The sequence below is a fragment of the Meleagris gallopavo genome, chromosome 2, assembly GCF_905368555.1.
Source record: "Meleagris gallopavo chromosome 2, MGAL_WU_HG_1.1, whole genome shotgun sequence".
Classification (NCBI taxonomy): Eukaryota; Metazoa; Chordata; class Aves; order Galliformes; family Phasianidae; genus Meleagris; species Meleagris gallopavo.
Genome location: NC_139405.1, coordinates 17,402,611 through 17,430,022, shown reverse-complemented (window position 1 = coordinate 17,430,022; position 27,412 = coordinate 17,402,611). Strand labels below are relative to the sequence as shown.

At 42.5% G+C, this 27,412-nt stretch overlaps 1 protein-coding gene across 1 annotated transcript; it reads right to left on the bottom strand.

Annotated features, from left to right (window-relative positions):
* Nucleotides 1-529: 529 nt before the first annotated feature.
* On the bottom strand, nt 530-27,357 carry AIDA (axin interactor, dorsalization associated). Its single transcript, XM_085219195.1, has 10 exons — nt 27,108-27,357; nt 23,949-24,018; nt 18,399-18,452; nt 16,137-16,191; nt 12,392-12,455; nt 11,914-12,020; nt 6,646-6,768; nt 4,671-4,793; nt 4,065-4,182; nt 530-3,294 (listed from the first exon to the last, which is right to left on the bottom strand). The coding sequence occupies exons 1-10, from the start codon at nt 27,215-27,217 to the stop codon at nt 3,198-3,200; spliced, it is 921 nt and encodes a 306-aa protein (XP_085075321.1). The 5' UTR covers nt 27,218-27,357; the 3' UTR covers nt 530-3,197.
* Between the last annotated feature and the right edge of the window lie 55 nt (nt 27,358-27,412).

The window sequence follows — 27,412 nt, the reverse complement described above, 5'->3', positions numbered from 1 at the left end:
ACAGAGCCCTGCTGAGGGCAGGAGAGAGCTGGAAGCTGAATGGAGGCCCTGAGCTCTTGGGCTCTGTGGTCACACAACAATACAGAAACAAAGGTTAGAGCTCCAGAACTGAAGATTTAACAACCACCTCCAATACTGACTTGCAGCACTCTAAGTAAGCAGTGGGAAGTCAGTTTGCATCTCAGTATAAAAGAGTAATTTAGCTTCCTTGGCACTAAGTCTGTATTTCATATTTATATAACAATAATAAAATCTAACTTTCACTAAAGCAAAGTGGTTTTATGTAAACCGTATTAAACTGTTTTGTTTTAAATCAGTTTATACACACAGAACACGGGACAGCTTTAAAAACATACCTTACACTTACAGATGTTCAGAGAAGTCCATGAAAGTAAAACCTGAACAACACAAGGATGGTGCAGTATGTGGCACAATGGGCTCACTTTCTGGGATTTTAACAGTGCTCTGTACAGAAGTACTTCTTAGCAAGGTTAAAAAAAAAAAAAGGGAAAACTAGGAATAATAAAAATCTAATGAAGGCCATTACAGCTTTACTGCCAGAGTACAAGCAGCCATTAAACTTGCCATGTAGGTGTTACACAGTCTTACAGTACAAGTAATAAGCTTCAGGTTTAAGATGAAGGACAAGATAGGTAGAACATCACTAAAGCATAAAATAATACAAGTAGGAGCTCGTGGTGTGAGGGGTAGTAGTCCTTTCCATGAAAGACAATTCACAGGAGGGAAAAAAGCAACTTCAAAAATGGTGTTTCACACTCTACAGCCATTAATTCACGATTAGTTAAATACAAAGCTCTACTTGTGTATTTAACAAAAACACTTCAAAGTTGACATTTCCTATAACTGGAGTTAATACAACATGTACAAGCTGGAGAGGAGTCAAGGTAAGTAGCTGAAACAATGGGTTTGAAATTTTAAGTGAGAACATTCAATTTGAATAGCGGGTAATTACATACATGTGACGAATATTTAAAAGTCAGGATCTTCCCAACACCAAGCTTTGTGATGTTTAATGTCTCTTCCCTTCCTCACCCAGTGAGCGTTAAGACTACTTAAAGCCGGAAGGAATCATCCTCTGGGAGCACCAGGAGGAGGCCGAGTGTGCTGTCAGTCACAGGCAGAAACATATAACTTACTTCAGTGCTTTCACTGGGCATTGAATGACGCCAGAAGAAGCAAGAGGATGGCAGGGACAGAGCCAGAGCTGGTGCCTGCAGAGTGAGACACTAAGGCTTGGCACTCTAGTTTCCTAGTCAGAAAGAGACCTGAGCCAGCCAAGGAGCATTGGCAATTAACCCAGCCACTGCCTAACTCAGATTTATTTGCAGCCATAGAAGTTAACTAATGCCTCTGCTCTATCTTTTAGCAGAATCTGAAAGATTTAAGAAAGAAAAAAAACCCAACTTAGGTATCCTCCTTTTGTGTGGTATTTAGAATGCTTCAGTCAGAGGTATTCTGCACTCACAGGGAGATCTTTTCCAGGGCTTGATATCCAGATGTTATCACGGCGTAATACCACTGGGGTATTGCGAAGACCCGTAAACAGGAAAATTCAATTGCACTTTTTCTTCCTTTAAGAGAAAAACAACCACCTCCAACTACTGGTAGTACTTGAAGAAGCGTTGCTGGCTTTTGTAATAACAGCTAATCAGTTATTCAGTGAGAAAAAGTTAGGAAAATTGATCCCTACTTAAGCCAGAACAGAAGGAAGGTGAGAAAAATCAGCACATTCAAAAATAGCTTCTTATCCTCATAATATGTTGAAGAGCTGTCTACAGACAGACGAGGAAAAGTAACATCCTGTCCCTGTAAAGCATACTGCAACATCTCAGGGCTACAGGACAGAGAAAAGAAATTGGTGAGACACCTGCATCCAGACTGTCTGAAATAAACCTTGTGTTTGGCACCAGCTGGGGAGCTGGGTCTTTTGTTAGCATAGCAGAGTAGTTAGGCACTAGTTAGATACGTAAGAAGTATATCAAACATTAAAGTATTGTATTAAATATATGAAAGATTTGACTGGGGTCTACTTCTGTCCCTTTATTAGGTCAAAAGGTGAATGCAAGTGTGTCATAATAAGCCAATGTCCTGCAGCTTAATCACACACTGAATCAAAAATATAGAAAATAAATGATAATCCTATCTACTTACATAAAAAGGTGATTTTTGGAGTAAGTTTCCAGACTCGCACAAAATATGCAGAAAACTGCATACAATCAGTTTCCATAAGAACAGCAGTTTCTTGTAAAAGGGGGGAAGAGGGGCTCCAACCCGCTAGCCAGATCTACTTCAACAAAAGCCTTGGAAAAGTGACTGTTGAACACTGAGGGGCCCATCCTGCTACCACTAGAACAGAGAAACACCCACTGCTGTGAGGATGAAGCCTCAAAGAAAGCCTTTCTCCTTCCCCCACCCATCTTCACAAATCATTCTGTGCCAAGATACAGAAAAATCAGCTCTAGGGAATAACTGTGATTTAAAGGACTGTGATTCATACTGTGTCCAAAACTCGCTAAGAGTGGATCAGGCAAGGCTAAGAACTAAGATTCAGCTGTTAAAATCATAGTTCAGTTTTCTCATCTGCAGTCGTCCTCTTCCTGGCCCAAGCAAAGCACAACAGCTGGCCGAGGAGCTCTTCTGCGGCCACCTCACTTGACCCATCCTCCTCCCACTCACTTCACCATCACTTCCAGCAGCTCAAGCTCCTTCCCACCCCACCTTCTCTTTCTCCTGCTCTTCTGCCACCCAGCCTGCTACCCAGGACTCTGAAATGCAGATGAGAGGAACTACAATAGCACGGCAAGTGTAAACAGGTTAGTAGGCCTGCCACATCTTTATTGCTACAGGTCTGGCAAAAGGGCAGTCTCCGACCTTTGGTGGAGTTTGAGGCAAAAGGATAATAATGGTTAAGATAAAGGTGATGAACAGCAAAATTAGGAAAAGCAGTCAAAATATTTCAGGGCTCTCAGAAAAACCTGCATCTGGAAGGTACTGAAAAATTTTGCACGTGGATGGTAGGCTTGCCTCTGACCCTGAAGTAGTGCTGTGCAGTATGTGATGGTCCCGTTTGACCTACTGGCATGAATACAGTCATTTTCCTGCCCTTCGAAGCCTAAGGCTACTACACACAGCTACCATGACTTGTGGTTCAGTTCACAGAAGTCTCACAAATAGGGTCATTCCTTGTGCAATGTTTGATGGAGGTGAAGGTAAAGTGGTTTCTTGGTCAACAGTTGCAATTTCTTCCTTTTAAAGTCAGTGGGCTTTTTGTACCTGTAACCACAAGAAAGTGAGTTAATGCAAGTGCTAAAGGCTATGAGGAAGATGAAAGCATGCCAGGAAGCTCGTCCTGTCCAGATCCTATTACCATAATCTTTTAAATACAACAGATAAGACTGACTGGAACAATAACGAATGGATTTACAGGAAGAAACTCAAAAAAGCACCCCAGCTAGCACAGATTCAGTTCAGCACTCTTCCTACAGAAGAGTAGAGAATTGCAAGGTTCACTTCCTTTCTGAAAGAAAATCTCTCACTCAGTGTAACTTCACCTACACAATACTGTTAAAACTCACATCATAAGCACTGCAGAGTAACAGGCTGATCTGTTCAAAGTAGACAGAGAAAAACAAACAAGAAGCACTACTAATCACCTAACAAAGCTTTGAAATGCTCATAAAAATATATTTCAAATCAGTCTCAGATTTTCTTTACAGAAGTCCTCCGCCAGAAGATCATGGGAGTTCACATTAATTTCTTAAATACAGCTGATAGCAAAACAAAACTCTTCCCTGTAGATCTTGCTAACTTCACATAAAATTCAGTTACAAATACCAGCATTTCCACTGGAAATAGTCTCGTTTTTGAGAAGGGTCTCTAGCCATTTTGTTTGTCTAAAGCCTGTTATTTTCCCTTCTTTATTAAAATTAGAATATTCCTTATGTAACTCAGCGCAATGAGTTAACTAAACCTTCCATGATACAACAATCTACACACAGTTACTGAAGCATAGTTCATTTCCTCTGTAATCGTCAATAACTTACAGTTCTATAACAATTGCCCCAGGTTTAATTTCATCCATCTCCATGAAAGCAAAGCACTTGGTGCTAGTAAACCTTTTCTTAGGCTTGTAGTGTTTGAATTCAAAGAAAATAGCTGCACCTATAGTGGAAAATGGTAGAAGAAAAGTGTTAGCAATTATGGCCAACACTCATCAGAAAATTTATCTGCCATTAAGATGCTCTATGCACACTGGACGGGGTCATCTCCAACATTTCAGAGACTCCAAAGAGACACCGTGTTCTTACAATGTTCATCACACTCACAAGAGTTTGTATTCTTCACTCAGTGATTCATACCCAGGGAACTGTCCAACTACTGGGAAGGTCACAAAGAAACACAATACCCTCGTAGCAGAGCAGACTGCCGCATTTTATTTGGTTTCATTCATTCCTCCCCTGCTTTCAAATCATCACAATGACCAATTTGAAAATGACACAATGCAAAGGTGGGTTTTTTTTTTATCTCCATCTGGAACTTCAGCCCTGCAGCAGCAGCTCGGGCTCAGCCTGTTTATTAGATCAGGAGCAACTCAGTGTCTACATTTTCCAAGCTCCCCAACCCCATTTCTGCTTTCTGCTACTACATACCTTTTGTTAGTTTTTCAACATGTTTCTGAATCTCGATGTCCACATTAAAATGGACATACGTGTCCTCTTTCCTCAAAGCCACAGGAGTATCTTGCACAGGAGTCAGATCTATTCCATTCAAATCTGTGAGAAAGAAACAGAATGAGAATGGGAGAGGCACTGCCTGCAGTCCCTGCTTTGCTGCCCAGATGCAACATGCGTTATCTCTGCTGGATCTTCAGATGGGTGTGGGCTGGACTCCAGCTGCAAGCACAGCCACCACAGACAACATTTCTCACAAAGCTTCTGCTCCCAAAACTTGGGAGCATCTTGAGCATCAACATCTTGAGAAACAAAGAATGAATCCACAATCAGTAGAGCAGGTGATAGGCTCCTCCCACATACACTTTCTGTTCTACATCACAACCTCTCAGCTTGCAAGCAGAGCACCATGTTAACACAAAGCCTTGGTGGAAATGTGAGCCTAGAAATATGCAGTCTTTCTCAGCTCCAGAAAGGAAATGAAAGCTAGCTCTGAAGGCAAGCAACAGTTTTAACAATATGCAATAATTTAAGAAAGACAAACACTGAGGGAAAGGAACAACAAATCTCTGCTTTACGAATTCTTTTCCAGGATTTGATGTGAGAACCCTGTTAGTGCTGGTGTTTTCCTGTTGGCCAGGAGAAACTCAGCAGGAAAGAATGGAGTTTGATTAAACCACATCCATCCAGCCAGCCCCACCACTGAAGGTGCCTGTCCCTCAGCTTCCTGGCATTCTGGAGGGAAAGAAAGATCCAAAATGACTAGAGAAATGCATGCTTGAGAAATAGTCACATAAGCTAAAAATAATGCTGCGATGCTGTAAACACAAATTTACAGCATGTTTTTAAGACTCTTGCCTTTGTGTCATGCTTTAACTTCACCATTGAAAAACCATCAGAGGAAGCAGGGTTAGATAAAGCTTTCTGCCTGTGTGTTTTGATAAGTAACATCTGAGAACATCCTAGGATTCGACTGACGTTCAGTACTGTGCCCCTTGTGCCTGCCAAAGAACTCAGCCAGGAGATGAAGCAGCCTGATCATACACCTAATAAGTACTTCAGCACTGCCTTTGGAATCTAATAGCACATCTAAAGGACAAACTCAAAGTCACTACCACAGCTGAGCAGAGGCTTTTGTCTCATAAAGAGAAATAATTTGCTTCCAATGATTGTAAAGACAAGCAGAAGTCAAACAGGGTGAGTTAGAGGAAAGCAATTCTGACTATAGTGGATTCCTGCTAACAGATGGGGAAGGGGCAGATGCTCCCGCTATGAGCATCATGAGACTCCAAATACCAAAAATCTCACTCTCAAGCATAAGCCATCAACCATGTTGTCATCTAAAACTGCTTATCTGCAGCTGACAGAGGCACTGAATCCTTCAGACTCACAAAAACTCTCCAAGATGGGGTAGTTAGCCCACCAGACCAGCTGAAATACTTTAGTGCCAAGGCTAAAATGTATTTTGTTTCACTTTCAACCATTCCTTCCCAACTTCTTATCATTCCTCTAAAAGCTCAAACCTTGGTAGGAAGATCTTTGCTTTAAAGAAATAATTGGTTTAATGACAGGGCAAGAATGGAGCCACTGAGCTGTGGTTTGCTGTCTCCAGGAAGCTCAGAAACCAGTAAGTGCTGGGGAGTACAAGGAATCCAAGCACTTGCACTTACAAGTCAGCTACAAAAGCTGAAATAGATAAGAGCAGCCTGCCAAGTCACTGTTACTCAGCTCGCAGCTCAGGGGCAGCACCCCTCAGTGCAGTGATTTGCCTCCCATTATCTGCTAAATACAGATTTTTCCCACCCTTGGATCAGCCTTAACACCACAACATATACACGTAAGAACAAACGCTGTTCCCTGCAGACAGAAAATAAAAATAAAAATCCATACAGCTTTCAGGAAATGCACGCTTTCTCCAAACTAGAAACGAGGAGCCAGGAACAGAAGTCATTACCCTTTACACTGACTGTGATGTAAGGATCAATGCACTGCCCAGCATCTTTCAGACCAATTTTCTCTATGTTGATGGTGAGTAACGTCATCCCGGGTTCAGATGGCAATCTGGGTAATAAAGTACCTGAAAAGAGTAAAGCACATTGTTAACCCTTTGAGTCATCTTCTAACAGAGCCCATGTGCATCCCACCACCTCTCATGGAGGAGGATGCTCTCCAATGGGAGTTCCAAACCCACAGATCTTAACCCAACAGCACACAGCACTACAGGAATGCGTGCACAGCCACGCATAATTTGACAGATTTCAAAGTCCACACCAAGAAATCCAGGGTCGCTTCAAGTCGAATGAATTCATAAAAAAACACTGATGTCCTAAGAACAGAGAAGAGCTTTGTTTAAAGCATTCCTTCTTGCTCTCATGCAGAGTAACTCATGCATGGAATTCCATTTATATAGTTTTCAAGGATTAAGTTTGGGAAGCTGGATTCAATCTGCAGCTGCAGGAAGTTCAGACACTTAATCAGGAGCACCCACCCCACTGAACATGACTTGGCTTCATGCTGAACACTTAAGCTGGGAAAACAAGGAAGAAAATGGCATTGTTGCAAATCCCGCTGGACGCAAGGGAACCAGAAGAGAGATTCTTAACGTTCTGAGTTCTATGGGTCTGTACCTATATCAAAGCATTAAAGGAGGAGTTCCTAGCACTGCATATCAAGTTCAGAATCAGGTAATTTTTGTCCACAGTGGGTGGCCATAATGTAAATAAATCCTTGTAGAGTGAAGGAAGACAACACATCTGACAGAAAACCCAAACTGTCCAAACCTGGTATCATCCGTGAGATTCCATAACCAACAACAGGCTAGGTTTCTTCATGCTGATTTTAAAGAGAATTGTCAGGCTTCAAGTCTGTCTCTAGTATTAGATGAATAAGCACGAAGACAGAAAATGCTTAGACTCATGAGCAAGTTTAAATTAAAGTCTCGGTTTTCTAATTAAAAAGAAATGTTATTCCAAGGCTTGAGATCTAAATAAAGTAATAATTTCCTTTGGCAAGTTCCAGCTGGGTTTTCCTTCATCCCTTTTTTCCTTTGATCTGCTTGAAGAGTTGGAAAACCGAGGCGTTTTTGTCATATTAGAGGGCTAACTTTAGAAGAGGGGGCAATGTGTTCTGCTGCAGAGCTACAGCGAGATTTCACGGGCATTCCCACACCCAGTCCTTCTTTCAGGGCAAGGAACAGCAGGGCCTGAATTCATATCTCTGTGACAGCACATCTGTACCTTCCTGTCTTGGCAGAGCCATGTCCCAGACATACAGTACACATGACAAGGTATCGTGACAGTATCCGACTCACACTTCTGAAGTAATGGGATGGGCTTCTGATCATAACATAAAGAATGTTTAAATTGAATTTATTAGAGAGCATCCATTTCTGTCAAGAAGCACACACACTCTAGCTCATCTTGCTGCTACCTCCTGAAGAGATGTTTGAAACCACTTTTTATTTCAATCTACAGGAACGTAGATCAAAACCTTTTCTCTCTTGGGCACAAAACTCTGGTCTGCCATCTTTTAGTTGCCTCCTAAAAGCAGCATGCCTTGCCAAGAGCTAAAAACAACTGTAACTTGATTTTCCCTATCCCTCTCTAAATGACAGTATAACCAACACACAAAAATCACCTATGAGATATATCAGACTCCAGTACTTAGTATAAACATTCTGGCTTTTGAAATGCTTTTCTGCTCTTGAAAAATGCTTTCCAGAATGTACAAAGTCATGGAGTTACAATGAACAGGAAAGCTGGGCTCACTTCCAGTAGGTAAGAGGATAGTGGACAGATGGTCCCTAAGGAGCAGGGTCTCACTACTGCCTCAGCTGAAGGACTAGTCACACCAGAGACTGGCTAAAGCAGCTGGCCATCCTGTCCCATACAAGCCACAATCATCCAGGTAGCTCTTTTACTGCAGTCACTTCACATCGGAGCCATGACCTGACAGTAGCTTAAGGGATAACATTACTGGGGCTGGCCATTGCAGTGCTATGGGCCCATGATCCTTTATCAGGCTCATACTGGGGCTTTTCATGGGAAAATATCAACTGCTTCCAACACAACTGAAAGGAGTCATTCTCAGAGATGGAGGAGAGCATCCACAAATGCGCTCTTAGTGTTCTCCCACAGCTGCGTATCAGATATACTGAAGTGAAGCAACCTAAAGGCTCACTGACACCAGGACAGGGGTGGTGCCCAGTCTCTCCAGCCCCAGTTCCCAATTCAGAGTCTCCTGCTGGGTTCACAACAGAAATAGGTCACAGAAGGATCTACTGCCAGCACAGCACTCTAGTGAAGGTAGTATAACCAGGAGAAAGGCAGATAGGAAACCTTCGCTGTTAAGTGGCTGCAAGTCATTGGTCAGATCATCTTCACACAGCCCAGAAGTGTAACTATATATGTACTTTTAATACAAGATTTCCCCTTCAAATGTGTATTCCACAAAAGAAAATCTAGCTGCTCCTACCTATGGCTACATTGCAAGTCAGCGTATCTTTAGTAGCACATTAAGACTTCTAGAGAGCTACATGTGACACCAAATAGGACTTTCTCTTTTTCTGGCGCTGAAGGGAAATGAAGATTAACACACTGACACCTAGTAATGTGACCATTACTCTTAACATTGTACTTTGAGCTTTGAAATTAAGAGCCGAATGATGAACATCACACTTACAGGACCATGATCAGAGAAATAACAGTATGTACTAAAATGTTCTCATATCTTCATCGGCTCCTGGGTTAGATGAATGGTGCAATGTGATAATGATGAAGCCATGCATGTAAAGACAGTTAGACAATACAATTATGCACTCCGGATTAAAGGCATACTGAAGCAGAGTGCAACACAGTTACAAGATCAAAGAATCATAGCGGTTGGAAGGGACCTTGGAGATCATCTGGTCCAACCCCTCAGCTAAAGCAGGTTCCCTACAGCAGGTTGCACAGGAAAGAGCCCAGAAAGGTTGCAAGTATCTTTGAGGGAGACAACCACTCTGAGAAGCCTGTTCCAGGGCTCTGTCACTCTCAAACTAGGGAAGTTTTTCCTCTGTTTGTATGGAACCTCCTGTGTTCCAATTTATGCCCACTGCCCCTTGATCTGTCACTGGGCACCACCACCAAACAGAGCCTGGCCCTATCCATATGACTCCCACCCATTAGATATTTAGAAGCTTTCCTATGATCCCCACTCAGTTTCCTCTCCTCCAGGCTGAACAGCCCCAGGTCTCTCAGCCTTTCCTCATTCAGGAAATGCTCCAGAGCCTCATCATGTTTGTGGCCCTGTGTTGGACTCTCTCTAGAAGTCCCCTGTCTTTCTTCAACTGAGAAGCCCAGAAATGGACATGAAGTACTCTAAATTCAACGTGGAAAGTCCACTTAAAAAGCTCACCTCAAAAGGCTGCAAACTGCATTTGCTTAAGCCTCTCTGCCCACAGAGAGAGCTACCAATTCACATCCAAACAGGTAAGAAACACCACACAAATTCAAGGGGAAAACAAGATCTGTGTTCCAGTTATACAGAACCATCTTAGGGGTTCAGATTAACATATGGGGAGGTTTAACTTCATGCAGAAGTTTCCAAAAAGTCAGATAGACCATAAAGTAGATGACAATGGAAAATGTCAATAAGAGGAGGAGGCGTGAGCAACTTCTCTAAAAGCACCATTTTACAAAGAAGTAATTCTATAAGAAAGTATAGACCCCAGTTCTCCTCTTTCTGAATTATTCTTAGAGAATAATTTAGCTGTAAACACAACCTTCTTACAGTCAGCTTAGATTCTTTCTTATGTACACGAACAGTCTCTCTGTCCACCGTATGCAGATAGCTCCAATGGCCTGCACAGAGAACTACAGTAATAGTTATGGCCTCATTGGTTTGCCAGCACACCAAGAGTTACTTACTCCAAGTCTCTCACTTCTTTCCCCAGCTTAAACCTTGAATAAACAGTGTGCTGAAAGGTATAAACAAAATAAACCCAGAAGTATCCCTCTTCCTTAAACTTGACATTTATCTAGTTACAAGGAGACGTCAAAGAACAGAATTTAATACTTAAACCACTCAGAAAAATCTAGAATTGAGTAGACTTACACAATCCAAAAGAAATTTGAGATTGATGTGTACCATACACACATACCCAGAGGAAGCTTAAATGAATCTTCTGATAGATGTTGTACTTAGAACAGACAGAATGTACCTTAATAAACAGATTTATCACAAATGGATAGCAAAGACCAAGACAGCAGTAAGTCAGCAATAGAATATCCCCATGTATTACAGCCTCTTTGTGTGCCTAGCATAAACAGCTACAGACTGTGCATATCTACACCACACAAGTAGCAGGGACTACATCCAGTAGCACACAGACTCAAATCCAAGGACAGAAACATGTTTTCTTCCTCAACAACAGCTAGTTATTACTCATACAATTATCGTTGCCGAAATATTGAAATTTCTCAGGTCTTTCAGACATAATTCCAGTTCTAGTTTCCCTATTTGTTACCTCCTTCTTGAAATAGGAAGTTTTCCAGTTTGCTCCAAAACTAGAAATTTGTTTCTTCTTCAAAGAAACTACATCAGGAAGGAAAGCAAATAAACCTCAAAGCCCTCTGTTGGAACATTTTATTCCTTTACTGCTAAACTCCCAAAAGTTGAGGTTGAAGGAACACCTCTAGAATCTGCAGGAATATCCATTTCTAAAATGCCTTTATGTGGACAAGGACTTCAGCTAGTACAGCCAAAGCTACCCCTCTTCTCCCTGAGATTGGCTTTGGTTCAAGCTGTTGTCTTACTAGATAATGCACTGGAGGACTAACCAGCAATACTTCTCACATCTCTAGCAAGATGTGATACTCCTTGAAGGGGCAAACACTGCCACAGGTTACATCTGAACGTGTTCAGAATGCTTCACATAATACCATTAAGAAGACACGTGGAATGACAATACTGAGTTTGAAGAAAGAACAAATTACTTGAGGTAGATGGCACCACCTTGCAGATCATGGGTACAACCGTTTTGCAACAGGACATTGTTTGCTGAGAAAAAAAAGTCCACTGAACACCCTAACACCCTCGTGGTTTTCCAGTACAACACTAGAGTTTCCAATACAGTTTGCTGCTCTTCATCCAAACTTTTAAAATCAAGAAGGAGAACAGGGCTTCTCAGGGACAGAATTTACACACGCTGCACAGATAGGTAATGGAAAGGTGGTGTTCCAACCTGGAACTCTAGCAGGAAAAGAGTCTGGAGACCCTGCTCCAGCTCCTCCTTCCTCATCATCTTCCTCAAACTCCAAGTGTTCCTCTTCTCCTGGTGCTAATATCTTCCTGTAAGTACAAAAAAGATGACTGTGACCAAAGATCATTCATCCTCTGATTTTCAACTTGCACAGCAGCATCTGAGTATAAAAGCAGGAGCAACATTTTTCAATGTCATTTCACTTTTCTGATTAGCTACTACTGCAAAAAGCTTCCTCCTACATATAGCAGTCAAAAACCAGGAGATCTACAGAGATGTAGGACCTACCAACTACTGATTTTACCAACATTGTACTTTACTTTTAGCAGTAATTGGAAAGCTAGATTTCAAAACTTCTTTTTTTCCACCTGCTTACCCAATGCAAGGCAGCAAGTGGGCAGCTCTAAGAAATTCTCATGTCTCAGATGCACACCATACAGTGATGCAGTTCTCTTCTTACCTGAGTGGGACAGGTTGAACATCAAAGGGGAACTCCTTATTGTAAGTGAGGATATTCTTTAAGACTGCAGAGAAGGAAAAAAAAAAAACAAACAGTAAGAATCTATACCTGTAAAGAAGCATCTAACACGTTGCAGATTATAGTAAAAGAAAAAAAACCTGCCACACTCATAGTTTAAACATGGATAAAGTCCTGATGAAAGGCATATCACTACAACTTTCAGACCTGAGACTGTGACTGCAGAACTTCATCACCACATATTTATATAGGCGGGGGCGATAAACACAGCAACAATTACAGGCATCATAAGGAATAGTGACAGGTCCCCGGGTGATGGTACCTTAACTACTAGGAGTAGATATTTCCAGAAACATATAAACAAACATTTCATGATGGCTAAAAGGCCTAAAAAGAGAAGAAAGCTTTCAGAGACTGGGAATGAGGAACCCAGACCGGGCAGCCTTCCAGCACAGCTGAGGTTCAGGAAAAGAATTCTCTTACTCTCAGAGAGATGCATCATAGAAAGTGAAACTGTCCCTAACAGAAAAACCTCAATGAAGTAGAATCTCATATTGATCACGTGCATATTAAACAGAAGCAAAAAAACTGCAGTTGCTCTCCTCCCTTCTTCCAAAGTTTCATATGCATGAGATTTCTTCCTCTTCCCAGTAATATCTGTTTCTCCTCCAATGTGAATGAAGATCCCCTGAAAAAGCCTTTTTGCAAATAATCTCAGTTATCACTAGAGGGCATAAAGTACTACAGCGATACCAGCACTGTGAGAAAGAGGTGAACAGCCTTACAGCATCTGAAACCTTGACACAGCCTGAATGCAGAGTTAAGGATACACATTTCTGCCACATCAGCTGCATCTCCACATGTACAGGTTGGTATCAGCCCTGCTTATGACAGTTTATTCCTGGCAGTGTTAGTAACAAAAACGATACGCAGAATGCTTACATCAGAAATGTTTCTAGAAATATCACCCAAAATCTTTCACAGCGGAGCAGTTTTTAAACCACGTTTTTAAAATGCATTCAATTCTGTCTAATCACCAACAGTAAATAATTTCACTTATAGTTATAAGTTATAATATCAGATTTATTGACCCCACACCATCAGGTAACTCTCACACCTCAGGAGGTCACCAAACCCACCCACCAAAACCCACTGGTTTTCAGCTAGAACATTTCCTGATCCACTTCATCTCATCTATGCACAAATGCCAGCACATGCACACAGCCCATCCACTCCTACAATGCATTATAACACCGATATAAACTCTCACAGGGAAAGTATTTCCATGTTTCAGTGTGTGAGCAATGATTTCACACAGCATAGACTCAAAACCACCATCTGCATGTATGGACCCTCCTGCAGCATTATCCCAGCACAAGAGATTCAGTGACAAATCCTATAAACAAACAAAACCAGTCAAGTTTCTCAGTGTGAAATGCAAGCAATAACAAGTAAAAGGAGTGAGAAATTGACAGCACAGGGAAAAAAAAAAGCCTGAATCTTAGGGCTCTGGTTATTTACAACAACATTCAAAATTTCCCATCCATTTCCACAGCTTCAGGTGCAAAAAGAATTAAAATAACCTAAATTTTCTTAACAGCTATTTTGATTACACCCTAACATCACTTGGCCTAACAAAGGAAATGCTTATTTGCATTGCCTGTCTTTTTTTTTTAGCCTTTTCTGGTGGGAAATAAGAGAAAATTGACAACAGACAAATTATACCGCATCATTGTGTATTTTATGAAATTGTCAGTGTTGGCCTGATTAATATTTACCCTATTCAAGATATACTCAAAAACCACAACAAAGACACAATTCAGACAGAAAGAGACCAGAACAATCTGAATCAGACAGCAACATCGAGAACATCAATGTTCAATTGTTGTTGCAGAAGCACTCATTCTCCTCCAAGGAAAATAACTCAGTGTCTTTGAAGACTGATGGTCACACACTCACCCCTCAGCTTCAATATAGTAATTTGTATGAAGTGTGGGTTGAATGGGCTTCATGCTGCTGAACAGTGTTTTGACAGCTAGAAATCAATTCTCAGAAGAAGGGCAAAATAAGCAACAACAGTGCAATTGAAATTTGGGCTTTTTAGAAAAGCAGGCATCTAAAAGGAAGTTATAACCTTCAGTATTCACTTCCTTTGATTTGCAGAACAGAGTGATCAATTAAAACACAACTCCTCTCCAGTCGTTAGCTAATGAAGCCTAAGATCTTCAATCACTAAACTACCACGGCACTTTAAATACTTTGTAAATAGACAGCAGGAGTATTTGTATGAAATAAATCCAAACCAGAGGATGCAGAGGCCAGACATGCAGCACGCAGAGCGAGAAAGACCTAATAGTTTTAACACAGAGTTAAAGCCTTTCCTGAGCGTTTGGACTTCATAGACCTACCAGTCTCGTAACACAGCTCCATTAAAAGCACTTGGACTCTCTATTTTGGTGCTGACATTAGGAACCTCACTTCCACATCCTGCTTCCCACAATCTTTTCTGTAGGATGCTGTGCTACTTACTCAGAGAGCCATAATGCAGAGAAGTACAACTTACTCATAAGGTGGCAACACTGCCATCAGTTATCCCCAACATCTCCCCAAATGATACAGGTGTATAAAGAGCAAAATAAACCCTTCGCCCCTCCCCCATCATGAAAACACCTCTTCCACATCTCCCGTTCCCCAAAAGTAACAGAAATGTTGGCATTGACGATGATATTGCTTAGATATGGAAGCTCTGATCAGAAAGATGCTTTGAGAATAAATCAGTCGGTGTTACCAAAAGGAATATGTAGCTGATAAGTAGGTAATTCCTACATGAAAAAGAAGGTCTTTTTCTGGATAGACCTATCAAAAAATGACCCAGGATCAGCTGGGAAAAAAGAACAGCACGCAGAACCATTCAAAGACTGACTCACATCCTTCACTTCGACTCTTAACTTTGTTAGCCTCACAACATCACTGTGGCTAAGTGGCAAGTGATTGGCTACCATCTGCACAAGTTAAATATTTTCAGAGAAAAAACACATTCAATACTACAGGCAGGAAGTGTTGGAATTCTGTTCAAATAAGTTATGTGCAGGTAAATTTTCCAGCTGAATATATACTGCACTGCTGATAGCTTAAGTCACTACTCTGTGCAAAGTCAGCAGTATCCAAAGCATTACTTGAGAATAAAAAGTATAAATGCACCATCTGAAACGTTATAGGGCTACTACACTGCAGCGTCTGATGCACGGACTCAGATGTGAATGATCCAAATTGTTTATTACAAGTTCTCACATCACTTATATACCTTCACAAGCTTTCTTTTTCTAGCTTTCCCATCCACCCACCCCCTACAACTTTCCCATCCACGTTTACATGCCAACAGAGCATTCTACAAAACACTCTTCAACCATTCATGCAGGTGTTTATCCAATCAGAGCTGTGAGACTTCTTTCTCCTTCTACAGGTGTCTTTGGTTCTCATGCTGTTTATCTTGCTCCACAGCTGCTGCTCTGAACAGTCTTTCTTGTATTCCCACACTACAATTTGAAATTACCCACACTACATTCCTTAATACATATCAATTTTTGTCTACGTGGTAACAGATATTTGGAAGAACCAGTAGTTAATAGCACTGTCAAACCACACTGTGATCAGTAAGTATTCGTATTGCTGTTATATTTTTCACTGCAACTATGAATGTCACTTAAAATACAAAGATATTACTTACTTGGTTCCAACTTCTTCAGATCCTCAAGCTTAAATTCATCCTGTGATTGAGTGGACTAGGAAATAAAGAAAGAATTAATCTTGGATGCATCTTCCCCCTCAGACAAAGCTAATACATTTCAAAGTAAGCATGCAAGCTGTTCCCTTTGTTCAAGCACACTGCTACTTCAAAGCTATGTCTTAAAAGAAACAAAAATCTGCACAAATCTCCTTGACAGGAGGCGAGGTTCACAGATGAGGCAGAAAGTATGCCTCTTATTTATTGACAGAAAATGTACCCAACATAAGATAAAGAGATTTCAAGTAGCTCATTGAGCTTTCATTCCCATCACAAACAGGCACATTAGGACAGAGAGACTTGTTTCAATTCCCCACAGCCAAGTTGTACCAAAGCGAGATCACCTCTAAAACTGCAAAGCAATGCTCCAAAAAGAGCCCACACAGTTCAAGACATACTTGGAGCATTATGACACTGGCAGAAATTACAGAATGAGTTGACTAAACAACTCGGCTGACCTAAAGCTCACCACAGGGATTCTCATCTCTTTCTCCAACTGTGATGATACAGCTTCCTCATCTGGCTTGTAGCACATCTGCTTCTCTCAGTAAGCCTATTCACTTACTAACTCAGAAAACTTTTTTTTATTTTTTATTCTGAGTTAGTTCACAGTTTGGCAAGCGGAACCAGCGACTTCTGAGATGAGTGGCAGAGTTAGTGTAAGAAAAGTGCAAGTAAGGGGATTGACATTAGACATCCCCTTTTAGGTAGAGAATCAGGTCTTAACTATTGTGCCACTGCACTCACGGCATCTGTTAAGATTACCCATCATTTCAACATTTCCATAAGGCCTGATTACTGTCTTAGTTTTCTTGCACAAGTGTCAGTAGGGACCTGAGAAGACTGCAGAAGGACAGTAAAGCTGCTATAACCACACTGTCTGGAGAAGAGGTGATGACCATACTCATTAACTGCTCTATTCTCTGCTAAGAAATCATAACAAAACTGCAGCATATGAAACACTCTCTAAAGTGTGTAGGTGAGAGTTGCAATACCCTCTCACTAAGTTCTGAAATCCTGGAATTACTGCTGAAGAACCAACAGCAAGGAAGACTATTCTTGCAAGACATCCTCCCTTCAGTTCAGCAGCCTATCACATTTCTGTATCTTCAGTTCTGGAAAGTGATTTGACCTATGAAACCTTCCTACAAAGGAACAAACCCACCCTTATCACAAAAATCACTGTAACTCATAACAGATGCAACGCTGTTCAAACAGTCCAGGTAGGGTCAAAACAGAAAGACAGGAGAGCTAATCAAATAATTCTGACTGCTGCCTAGCATCTAGACTAGTCTGCTCAAACCTCACTCTCATTCTCAGCTCCAGAATGCCACAATGACTGAATTTTCAGTGTATTGAAAGCTCTCAGAGAGCTAAAGGCAGCACAATGGCACTGTTGCACTATTTACACCAACATGAAGCATCCAGAAGTGCTGCTATTAGTAACTTGATGCAAAAATTCCCTGTCACCACTCTTGATTGGGAAAGAGTTAATCAAATAACTCAAATTACCCAACCTACCAGTTCATCCCTCCCTACCTGCACTCTTTTTACTCAAGACACAGAATCACAGAATGGCCAGGGTTGAAAGGGACCTCAAGGATCATGAATCTCCAACCCCCCTGACACAGGCAGGGCCACCAACCTCCACATTTAATACTAGACCAGGCTGCCCAGGGACCCATCCAACCTGGCCTTGAACACCTCCAGGGACGGGGCATCCACAGTCCTCCTTGCACTCCATTATGATCTATGAAGTGGGCAGTTTAGTGCAAGGGTGACTCCAAGGGTCTCCTTACCCTCATGCGCAGGTTAGGTAGACTAGCTCTGCAGGTTGCAAATGAGGCAAGCAACCAGAGATACAAAACCTGAAGTCAAATTCCAGTAAAAATGATAATACATTCTCATACAAGCAATGTATGCATACTCATACAAGCTCTTAGGGAGCTGCCTGGGGCATCACATTGACAACTTGGAAAGTCCAAGCATTCAAGGAGCTGTTGGACAGCTGTACCTGTGCGACCTGGTGTAGGGAACCTGCTTTGGCAGAGGGGTTGGTCTCGATAATCTCCAGAGGTCTCTTCCAACCCTTACAATTCTGTGATTCTGTGTTCATTCTGCTTCCAGAAGTTTTGGCTATGTCTGAAGACAGCATTAGGGTTGCCTACCACAAAGTATGAAATCACATGGGAAAGAGAACTGTACCTGTAAAGCTGCACTTCTCAGTTCCAAGCATGTTGCAATTTTAGCTATGGTTTTCTGAAAATAAAAATGTAAATAAGTAAGTATTGAAACTGCATTAAACCATGTTCTTATTTATATTAAAAACACGTGAATAATAGTTACAAAGATTTCAGATCTATTCCTCAGTATCAGATCATCCAGCATCAAAAGCTCTTCAATACACAAGCAAGATTTTCTCAAAGTGCAATAGATGAAAATGAAACACCTGCCATTTAACTTTTCTTCCACAGCTCATCAGCACAGATGGGGGTCACTCACTTAGCAGAAACTGTCATAATGCCTACCACATCATAAACTGTTTATAAACTCAACTATTCTGAAGTGATAGGAGAGAGCCAAAAAAAAAAAAAAAAGGAAATCCAAACAAACCAACATTTGTACCTTCTGAGAATGAGTGGTTTGCTCAATTTGCCCCTTTAAGGAGCCATGCTTACAGTTGCTTCAGCTTACAGCCTCAGCAGACCAAGTCAGCCCTTCTCAGACATCAGATGCTAGAACATCAGCACAGAAAAATTGTGGTCTATCCTCTTCTGAGAGTTTTGGAGGGAGATAAGGTACAAAGGTGGATTAAATTTCTATTTTTTCCTATTATAACTTCTGTAATTTGTTAATGCATTTAAAGTCTGAGAGAAGTGTGAAACAGATTTTATTTGATTCAAACCTGCCAGATGCCTAAAATATCCCCAAGCATAACTGCTAAGTAATTTGCCATTCTGATTTTAAAACACAGAAGGGAAGAGCTTCAAAACAGCCCTCCACTAGCAGCTGTACTTTTTAGGACAGCGCTACTAAAGCTTTTATGCCTCACAAAATAAGAAGCTGGGGAAGCAGCTACAGTTGTTTCTATTACTACCAGCTGAAAAACATCAAGAAGAATTCAGAATTGTGTAGTATGTCAAGTGGATGTACCTGCATGGTTTAATTTTATTGGTTTTGACCATCACAGGTTTGTTAATTAACCAAAATGTTTTAGTGCAGAAAAAGTCAAGTTTTATCTGCACAGTTCTCAGCTCTCTTGGACACGCAGCACATGCAGCAGTGCCTTGCTGCCCTGTATTATAATTCCCAAACTCAGCAGTACGTTTGCGTGCAACACGGCAGAATTAAAATATCATCATTTCCGTGAAGGTCCGTGTCACAGACTAGGTTCAGTCAACAAACTTCTATATTATTAAATCATGTTACTTAACAGAGATTCACAGCTGCTTCTCCAGCATGGAGAAAGACATTTCTGAATTGGGAAGGAGCACACACAATCCTGGGTTAATTTTAATACATTCAGTCCCACATTCAGGTTCTACAGATTTACATACAGTCAGACTGGGTGAGAGGAGACCAAGTACTGCTACTGAAGCAGATTCTGCTCCCCAGGGAAAGAACACAAGACAGCTGCTGAGTAACATATGGAATTCCTTTTTATAAGAGAACACTGGAAAGATATGTTTGCATGGGCAGAATCTCAAAGAAGAGAAAGGTGTGAAATAAAGGATAAAAGACAGGAATGCACAGATTCCCCAAGGAAAGGAAATCTCTGAGCAAAGAGCATGCCAGTTCCACGTTAGATCGAACGTCCTTCAACTGCACCAGAAAAAGAGCTACAGGTGAGTTTGCAGGGTGCCGGCTCACGGTCTCCACTATGGAATCAAAACTTGTGAATGGATTTTCACATGGCTCTTTTCACTGTCTTGTGCACAGAGCATGAAGCTCACACCATAAATCGGGTCTCAAGAAACATTACTCATCTCCTGTCTCCTACGTTAACTCACTGAGAAGCTCAGCAACACCACCGTTCCCAATCCTGCAGATACTTAACTCTGTGTTCTTAACATTGCCTGAATCGGAGATCTCATAACAGGACAAACAGCTATAAAATGCATGCCCTCTGGCACCTGGGGGCTGAAGGGCAATAACGCCCCTAGAAACAGATTAATTGAAGAGAGTTTGGAATTCTTAAAATAGTAAAGAATAGGTTTTATATGGAATCTATTGAAACATGGCAAGCTCCCAGCAGGCATTATTCATAACTATTTTTTTAAGGGACCACACCCAACCCAAAAGTTAAAAATGCAGCTAAACACTGCTATCATTTTCAGCTGCAGCTATCCCATGCAAAGACTCATTTTTGCAGCAGGGAAAACATTCTGCATCTCATTAAAAAGACTGAAGTAGTTATTAATTTTGCTTGTTTAAAGTCTTGAAGATTCAGTTTTATGTAAACTAGTGATCAGAAAGGGAATAAAGTCAGTTGATCTCGTAGTCAAGGTTTCTTCAGTGCAGTTGTGTGAGTAATGACTGTGCTAACTGTAAAGCAGTCAAAGATGTTTGCATAAATACAGAGCCAGAGCAGAGTTTGGCTTTAAAGAGAAGCCTAGGCTGTTAGGAGACCACTAGTTTAATGAATCATGCTATGACTGTGCAACAGTGCTCTTACTGCAGCAAGTTACCACTGTGCAAAAAGCATGGTTTTCCAGAACTGCAGTAAAAAAGGCACATGAGAAACAACAATTGAGGTCAGGAAAGGGCTTTAAAGGTCAAATTTACTGCGTAGAGAACTGAGAGAGTAGCCATAGCTGGAGGAAAACTGACAGTTACAGCCAAATCCAACTGGATCAACTCAGCGAAACGTAGCGGTTGATCATGAATGAAGACAGAACTTTAGAGTACAAAGGTAAAAGATAACAGCAGAAAGCAGATGTTAAGAGTGAGGTCAGCCCACCAGACAATAGCTGATAATATCCAACATTCACAGTTTCTAAGTAACAAAACTGCTGCACAGCCTCCTTAAGACTGTTGCAGAGCAATTAGATTTAAACTTTTGAGTTTGCAACAAAATTCATAATTGTTAATGAGGGTTCCAGCACCATCAGTTTTGCAAGTCAAGACAGAGCCTTTTCTAAGTACTGAAACTCCAGAATGACATGTAGCAGTAGATGGAAGACAGAAAATCCAGGGAACTGCAAATTATGGAGACTGGTTTTTCCTATCAAATGAAGATGCATGAAGTCCTTCAGAACGCACTCCAGATCTCTAGCAAAAAGGCAAGATGTATGAATACTGAAATATCTGAATTCTTACCTAAATGTATATGTTTATTAGAAGGTAAATGATAGCTGCTCACACTACATCTATGTGAAACAAATTGGTAGTATCTATGAAGTGTTGTTTGACTACAGGATTGCACAATTATATTAGCAAGTGACACACCATCAATTATACGATTTGGCCACGTCTGGACAGTAACACTACCTGTGATGCATGAAATAAACCCAAACATGTTAAGTTTATACATACAGACAATATCAAGAATTTTAACATAGCAATGTCCCTTCCTTGTAGTTGCAAAGCCAGGAGTTCCAGTAGTTCTTCCTTGCTACAGAGGAATCACTGCTGAAATCCATCCACTCCACATGGTATGTCAAGTAAAAAACAGTGACAATCTCACGGTAATTCTCAGTACTACTTCTGGTCCTTTAGAAAACAGCTCAGCGTAAATCCAGGCAAAGACTGGAACAAGGGCAGACCGAGCAACTGGAAATCATAATTAGTTTCACAAACTTGCCTTCTCCAGACATGAAATTCTAGGCATAGTCTGGCCCGTGACATCAGATATGTAAACTGAAGCAAACAAATATGAATTCAGATAAACAAAGAAGAGGTCCTTACATAACAAATAGTAACTAGAAAATACAAGAAATTAGGGAATGAGTAACTTTCCAGACCTGAGATGAAAGAGCAGGGCCAATGCCTTGGCAGGAACTTATTTCAGTAAAACTAGCTGGTCAACTGTGGACATTTTAGAGAGGTAGCAAGAGAGAAGGTATACTTCCTGTTAACTAAATTGACTGAAAACCCAGAATTGTGCTTAACTCTATTCCTATATGCTGAGTGAACAATAGTAGCGATGATAGTAATTTGTCATGATCACTGGATTATACTTGCCAAGCTTCTGAAGAAATAGGGAACACCAGAGGAGTAAGTAGTTGTCAGACTAAAAGATCTTAGCAGCACAGAAGCTTGAATTTTGTAGAAAGTGACAGGACTACCATTTTTTGCTGTGACTAGCATTATTCATGAGAGATGGGGCTAAGATGTTCCCTTAATATATGAATGTAGTTGTGCAACTCGCATCTGAGGTCAGTTATCACCACTTGCTGAACCTCCCAGGCCTTTCCTCATATCTGACCTCGCTTACTTCCCCCATCAGGACAGAAGTACTTTCCCCAAAACTCAGGGAATACCTGCAAGCAAAGCGCTGTGTTATTATGGTTCTTATGCTCTCAGGAGATGGTGCCTCCAAAGTGGCACTAACAGCTTCTCTTTGCTAAAATAACCATATTTTCCAAAAGTCTCCATAGAGGAGAAACATGCAGTAAAGATGATAATAGCTGAGAAATACAGAGAAAAATTTTAGAAAGGGGTAGAGAGCAAAGCAATGAATGAGTAAACATCTGCCCAATGTTAATAAGGATCCTCCAGTTCAGGAAAGGTGGCCCCAACACTTCTCCTAGATTCTGACTCAGTTTAAGACTATCACGAGCCTTACCCTCTTCTTCACAAAAAGGCAATAGAAAAGGGAAGGCCAGTTCTTGGCTCTTTTTGATGGTATACATCAAGAAAACATTTACAGACCACTGTCAGACTGCATGTAGAGGTGTATTTCCTAGTGATAAATGATTGAGTTCATCTCCAATTTCTGTAGCCAGAGCTTGTTTTGAGGACTGACATTAACAAACACAGACCTCATTACTCTAGCACCCTTTTAGCATACATAGGATTCTAGGCTAGGAAATGTCACTGCTGCTCAAACAAGGGACCTCACAATTTACAAGTCTGGAAATACAGATTCTCTCTAATATAGTATTCCTACGAAAAATGTGGCCTTATACATGGTACTAAAGATTGGCAAGACCTCATATCCCAGATTTCCTTGTATTCTGCTGAAGATACTTGCGTGTGTTAGACCTCAACTAGCACATTCCTCCTAAAACCTGTCATAGAATGACAACTATATGATACTCAGACAAAAAACAGCCTTTTCAGCTGAGAGAAGGGAGGAAAGAGTAGACAGCTCAATATTTTGAAAGATTATAAGTAAATAACATTGAGACTAGTAATGAATATGCAGCTAGGATCCTTCCCAGTCAGGCATTACACGTTTGGCTAAGATCCTCCACACACTCTCGACATCTACAGCTCAAGACATTTTGCATTCAGTCTTCATAATATAAATCCTGTTAATGTTGTATAAGCAAGTTATCAAAAGGTCACCCAGAAAAAAAAACACCCAGATTATGAGAGACTCTGACCAGCATGTGAGACATTAGACATTCAATATTACACAGTGGAGCATCTGTCACATCTAATGACAGTAGCAGTTTCAGCCACACTGGGTTCTGCTTCTGTTATTGCATATTAAGAGTGGAAAACAGGTATCATAAAGCTCAGGTCTGCCAGACACAAAAACAACATCTGTGAGACAAGTTCCTTGACTACACCAACAGCAACGCTTACCTTTTGATCTTCTGTGAATTCTGAGTTGTTGTGCTGAGACTGTGCTTCTTTTTGAAGATGTCTTGCTAATCTAGAGGAGAAGGGGAGAGAATTGTACAGTGAGAGGACAACACAGAATCCCATCACCATTTTCACAGTCTACAGAAAACATGCCACAGGCTGCTGCTCCAAGCAGTTTCTTTTTCACAAAGATTTCAATAGCCACAGTAGGCCATGCCAAATAAAAACAAACAGAAAACAAAGTATTATGCAGGAAAAACTACTTATAGTGCGTCAAAACAGGTATGAAGATGCTTCTAGCCAACAGCTCCTTCTATAAGCACTGACCTTTTTTCTTTCCCCATCCATTTTTTTTTAAATTAAACTATCATAAATTATACTGCCTGTGAAAAGGACCCACTGAGATACAAGTGCTATGTTTCTCATGGAGAATCTGATTGCCAGGAGGAGCGGGTGCAGGCAGAGGAGCAGCAGGTAGCCCAGGCAATGGCCACATGCTTTCCCAATGAGGGAGATGGGGACATTGTGGCTGAGGCTCCCAGGGTGCAGCAGTTCCCATTTGCGCCTGTCAGCATCATACGCAGAGCTGCAGCTCCACCCATTACCACCACAGAGACCAGTGTCAAGGCGTTTGGGAAGTAACAGCAAGCAAACAGCTCATGAAAGCGAAAGGAAGCTAGAGGGAATCTATGGGAAGAGTTACAGTTTCTGTCTAGGGAGGAAGAAGAAAATTAAACAGGCGAAACTGTGCAATTGGAAACTGCAATTGTTGCCATTCTCTGTGAATATATACATACATTTAGTGGCAGTGGAGAGAGGGATTGAGGGGAAAACCTAAGACAACAGCACTGTGGACATCTCAACACACTCCCACTGGGAATCTCTTTGTAATTTTGTGCTCTTAAAGAAACTCAGCTTCTTGCCATGAGTGTACAGGCACTAACCTGCTTTTTTCTGAGGGAGTGAAAACAGACACAATCACAGTCAAAGCCTGTGAAAGGAACAAGCTGAGAACTCAAATGTTCCTTTGCTCATCCTAAAATAAGCACTATTAAAAAGACACAAGAATTGAAGCCACTGTAGCTATCTGATATAAGCAGCAAAGAACCAACAGAACGGTATGAGATAACGACACAGCTTGGTTACAACATCCTCCTTTGTGATGGAAGAAAATGGAGGCAGAGGAAAGTCAAAAAGCAGAGGCACTTGAACCTGAACATATGGTCACCTCTTCCTCAGTGGTACAGCACAAGTGATAAACAGAAAGCTGTGTACATACATCACTTGGGCATTTAAAAAACAATTTCAGAAAATAAATAATCATAGCAGCAATACACCACCCACAACAGACAACATCTTAGCAATAACACCTCTGTGAGCATCAGCGACAATGCTCTTTGCATTTGTTGTTAATGAAAAACCACCAACAAAAAGCACTCTAAATCAAATAAGTGCATCTGGTGTCCCCCTGATGCTTGTGCAAGGTTGGACCAGGCCAAGTCCTACAGGTGGTGATGCCCAATGTGGGAAGTGCTGCTGGTGGCCGAGGCTCACACATGGCCACGCACCTGAATGAGTAAGGGTCAATCTCAGCACCAAACTTCTAGGAGCAACACAAAGACCTGAGCAGACGTAGGCCCCCTGGACAAGGGAGGCAAGCAGTTCAGCCAGGAGCCATTCAAGTTCTGATTTGAACTCAGCCTAAAAAGATCTTTCTCAGTGTAAGCAAGATCATCATAGTTTATCACAATTCTTCCTACACTGATCTGTACAGACCTGGCCAATTGCTAAAAGCATCCAGCCAGCCGCACCAGCGTGATCAAACTCCCATTTAAAAAAAAACAGCAAGTAGCATAAAGCCACAATGGGATGTTTCTCCAGAGCTAGAGGCTGGTATCTCACCCTATGCTTCTTAACTGTAGCCTCTATCCTAGGGATCAAAGTGTTGTTGGTCTATCTGCTACACTGAAGAGAAGTGGATACACAGACCGAAAAGGTTCTGCTCCTCCCCAGGAAATCCCTGTCAATCTTTGATCTTCTCCCTCCTGGGGCCACAGAGTTCATCTGCCGACTGCTCCTCAGAAACTCAGTGCTAAAGCTTCCAAGGGCAGCTCACAACGCTGCTACCCAGAGGAGCTTTCTTATAAATATATCATGCTGCTACAAAGTTGGAATAAAGCACAGGCACCAAGAGCACCTCAGTTCTTAACAGGCATAACAGAAAGGGAATGAAAATCATGCCTCAGCACTTCCCTTGGTCCAGCTGCAATGATCAAGTGAACTTACATCTCAGCAAAGCAAGCTCTGAAGGAGAAGCCTGAGGACTTTCTGTTCTGAGGGGAATTCCTTGAAGGAAACTGACCCCTAATACTGCCAAAGGGGGGTTGCAGCGTTAGGGTCACAGCACACTCCTCATGAATGTATATGTAAGGTCACTTATTGAAACGCCTTTCCATCCCCGTGCCAAGGTGTGTAGTAAGTAACAGTTTCCCCTGAGCTGCAACCCAGCAGCAAGCAGCAGATAACTGAGCACACACCGTCCTACCCGCTGAGGGACCGTGTTGAGGAGACGAGCACGTCACCATACAGCGCCCACCCGGGAACGGCACTCAGCTGGGAGACAGGGCAGTTGCACCCCCGGCCCCGAGCAGCCGTAGAAGACCTCTCGGACGGTGCCCCTTCGGCTAATACTCTACCGAGGGAGAACTCTCGGGACTTCTTCCAGACGCCCACCGCGAGAACCTGAGCCTGGAGCGCTCAGCTCGCACGCATCGCGCTCAGCCCACAGCTCCCAGCCGCTCGCTCAGGTTCCCGCCAGCACTCAGCGGACACCGCAGCGTGCGCCCACCCGCCCAGTCGGACCCCGCGGTGCTGCCCCGCGCTCTGAATCACCCGCACCGGGGGGCTTCGGTCCGGCAGGGCGGGTCCCGACCGCTCCCGCTCCCCTCAGCCGGGGTCCCACATCCCGCCTCGCCTCGCGGGGCGGCCCCACGTTACATAACTGCACTGGCGGCGAGGCTGGGGGGGCTGCGGCCTAGGCCCTGCAGCCACCCGCCCCGCCCCGGGCTGCCCGGCGGGGCCGTGCCGGGCGGTAGGGGAGCGTTGCGGGGAGCCGCCCGCCCTCTCGCTCCTCCGCGCCTTCCCCGGGGCCGCACTCACATCTGGTACTCGTCGATCGCCTCCACCAGCTGCCCCCAGGAGTCGAAGTCGGTGCCTTTCCTGAAGCTGGCGCCCCAGCGCTGCAGGAGGCTCCGGGCCGCCTCCGACATAGCCCCAGCACTAGGGCACCATGCTCACCCCGGGCCGGGGCACCGCGCCGGGCAGCCGCTCCCGCCAGCCCCACGCCCGCCGCCGGCCCAGCCCAGCCGCCGCGACAACCAAACGCGGCGGCCGCCTCCCGCCAGCGCCGCCCAGCGAGGGAGGCTGCGCCGGCCGCGCCCGCCCGCGCCATCGCTACCGAGGCG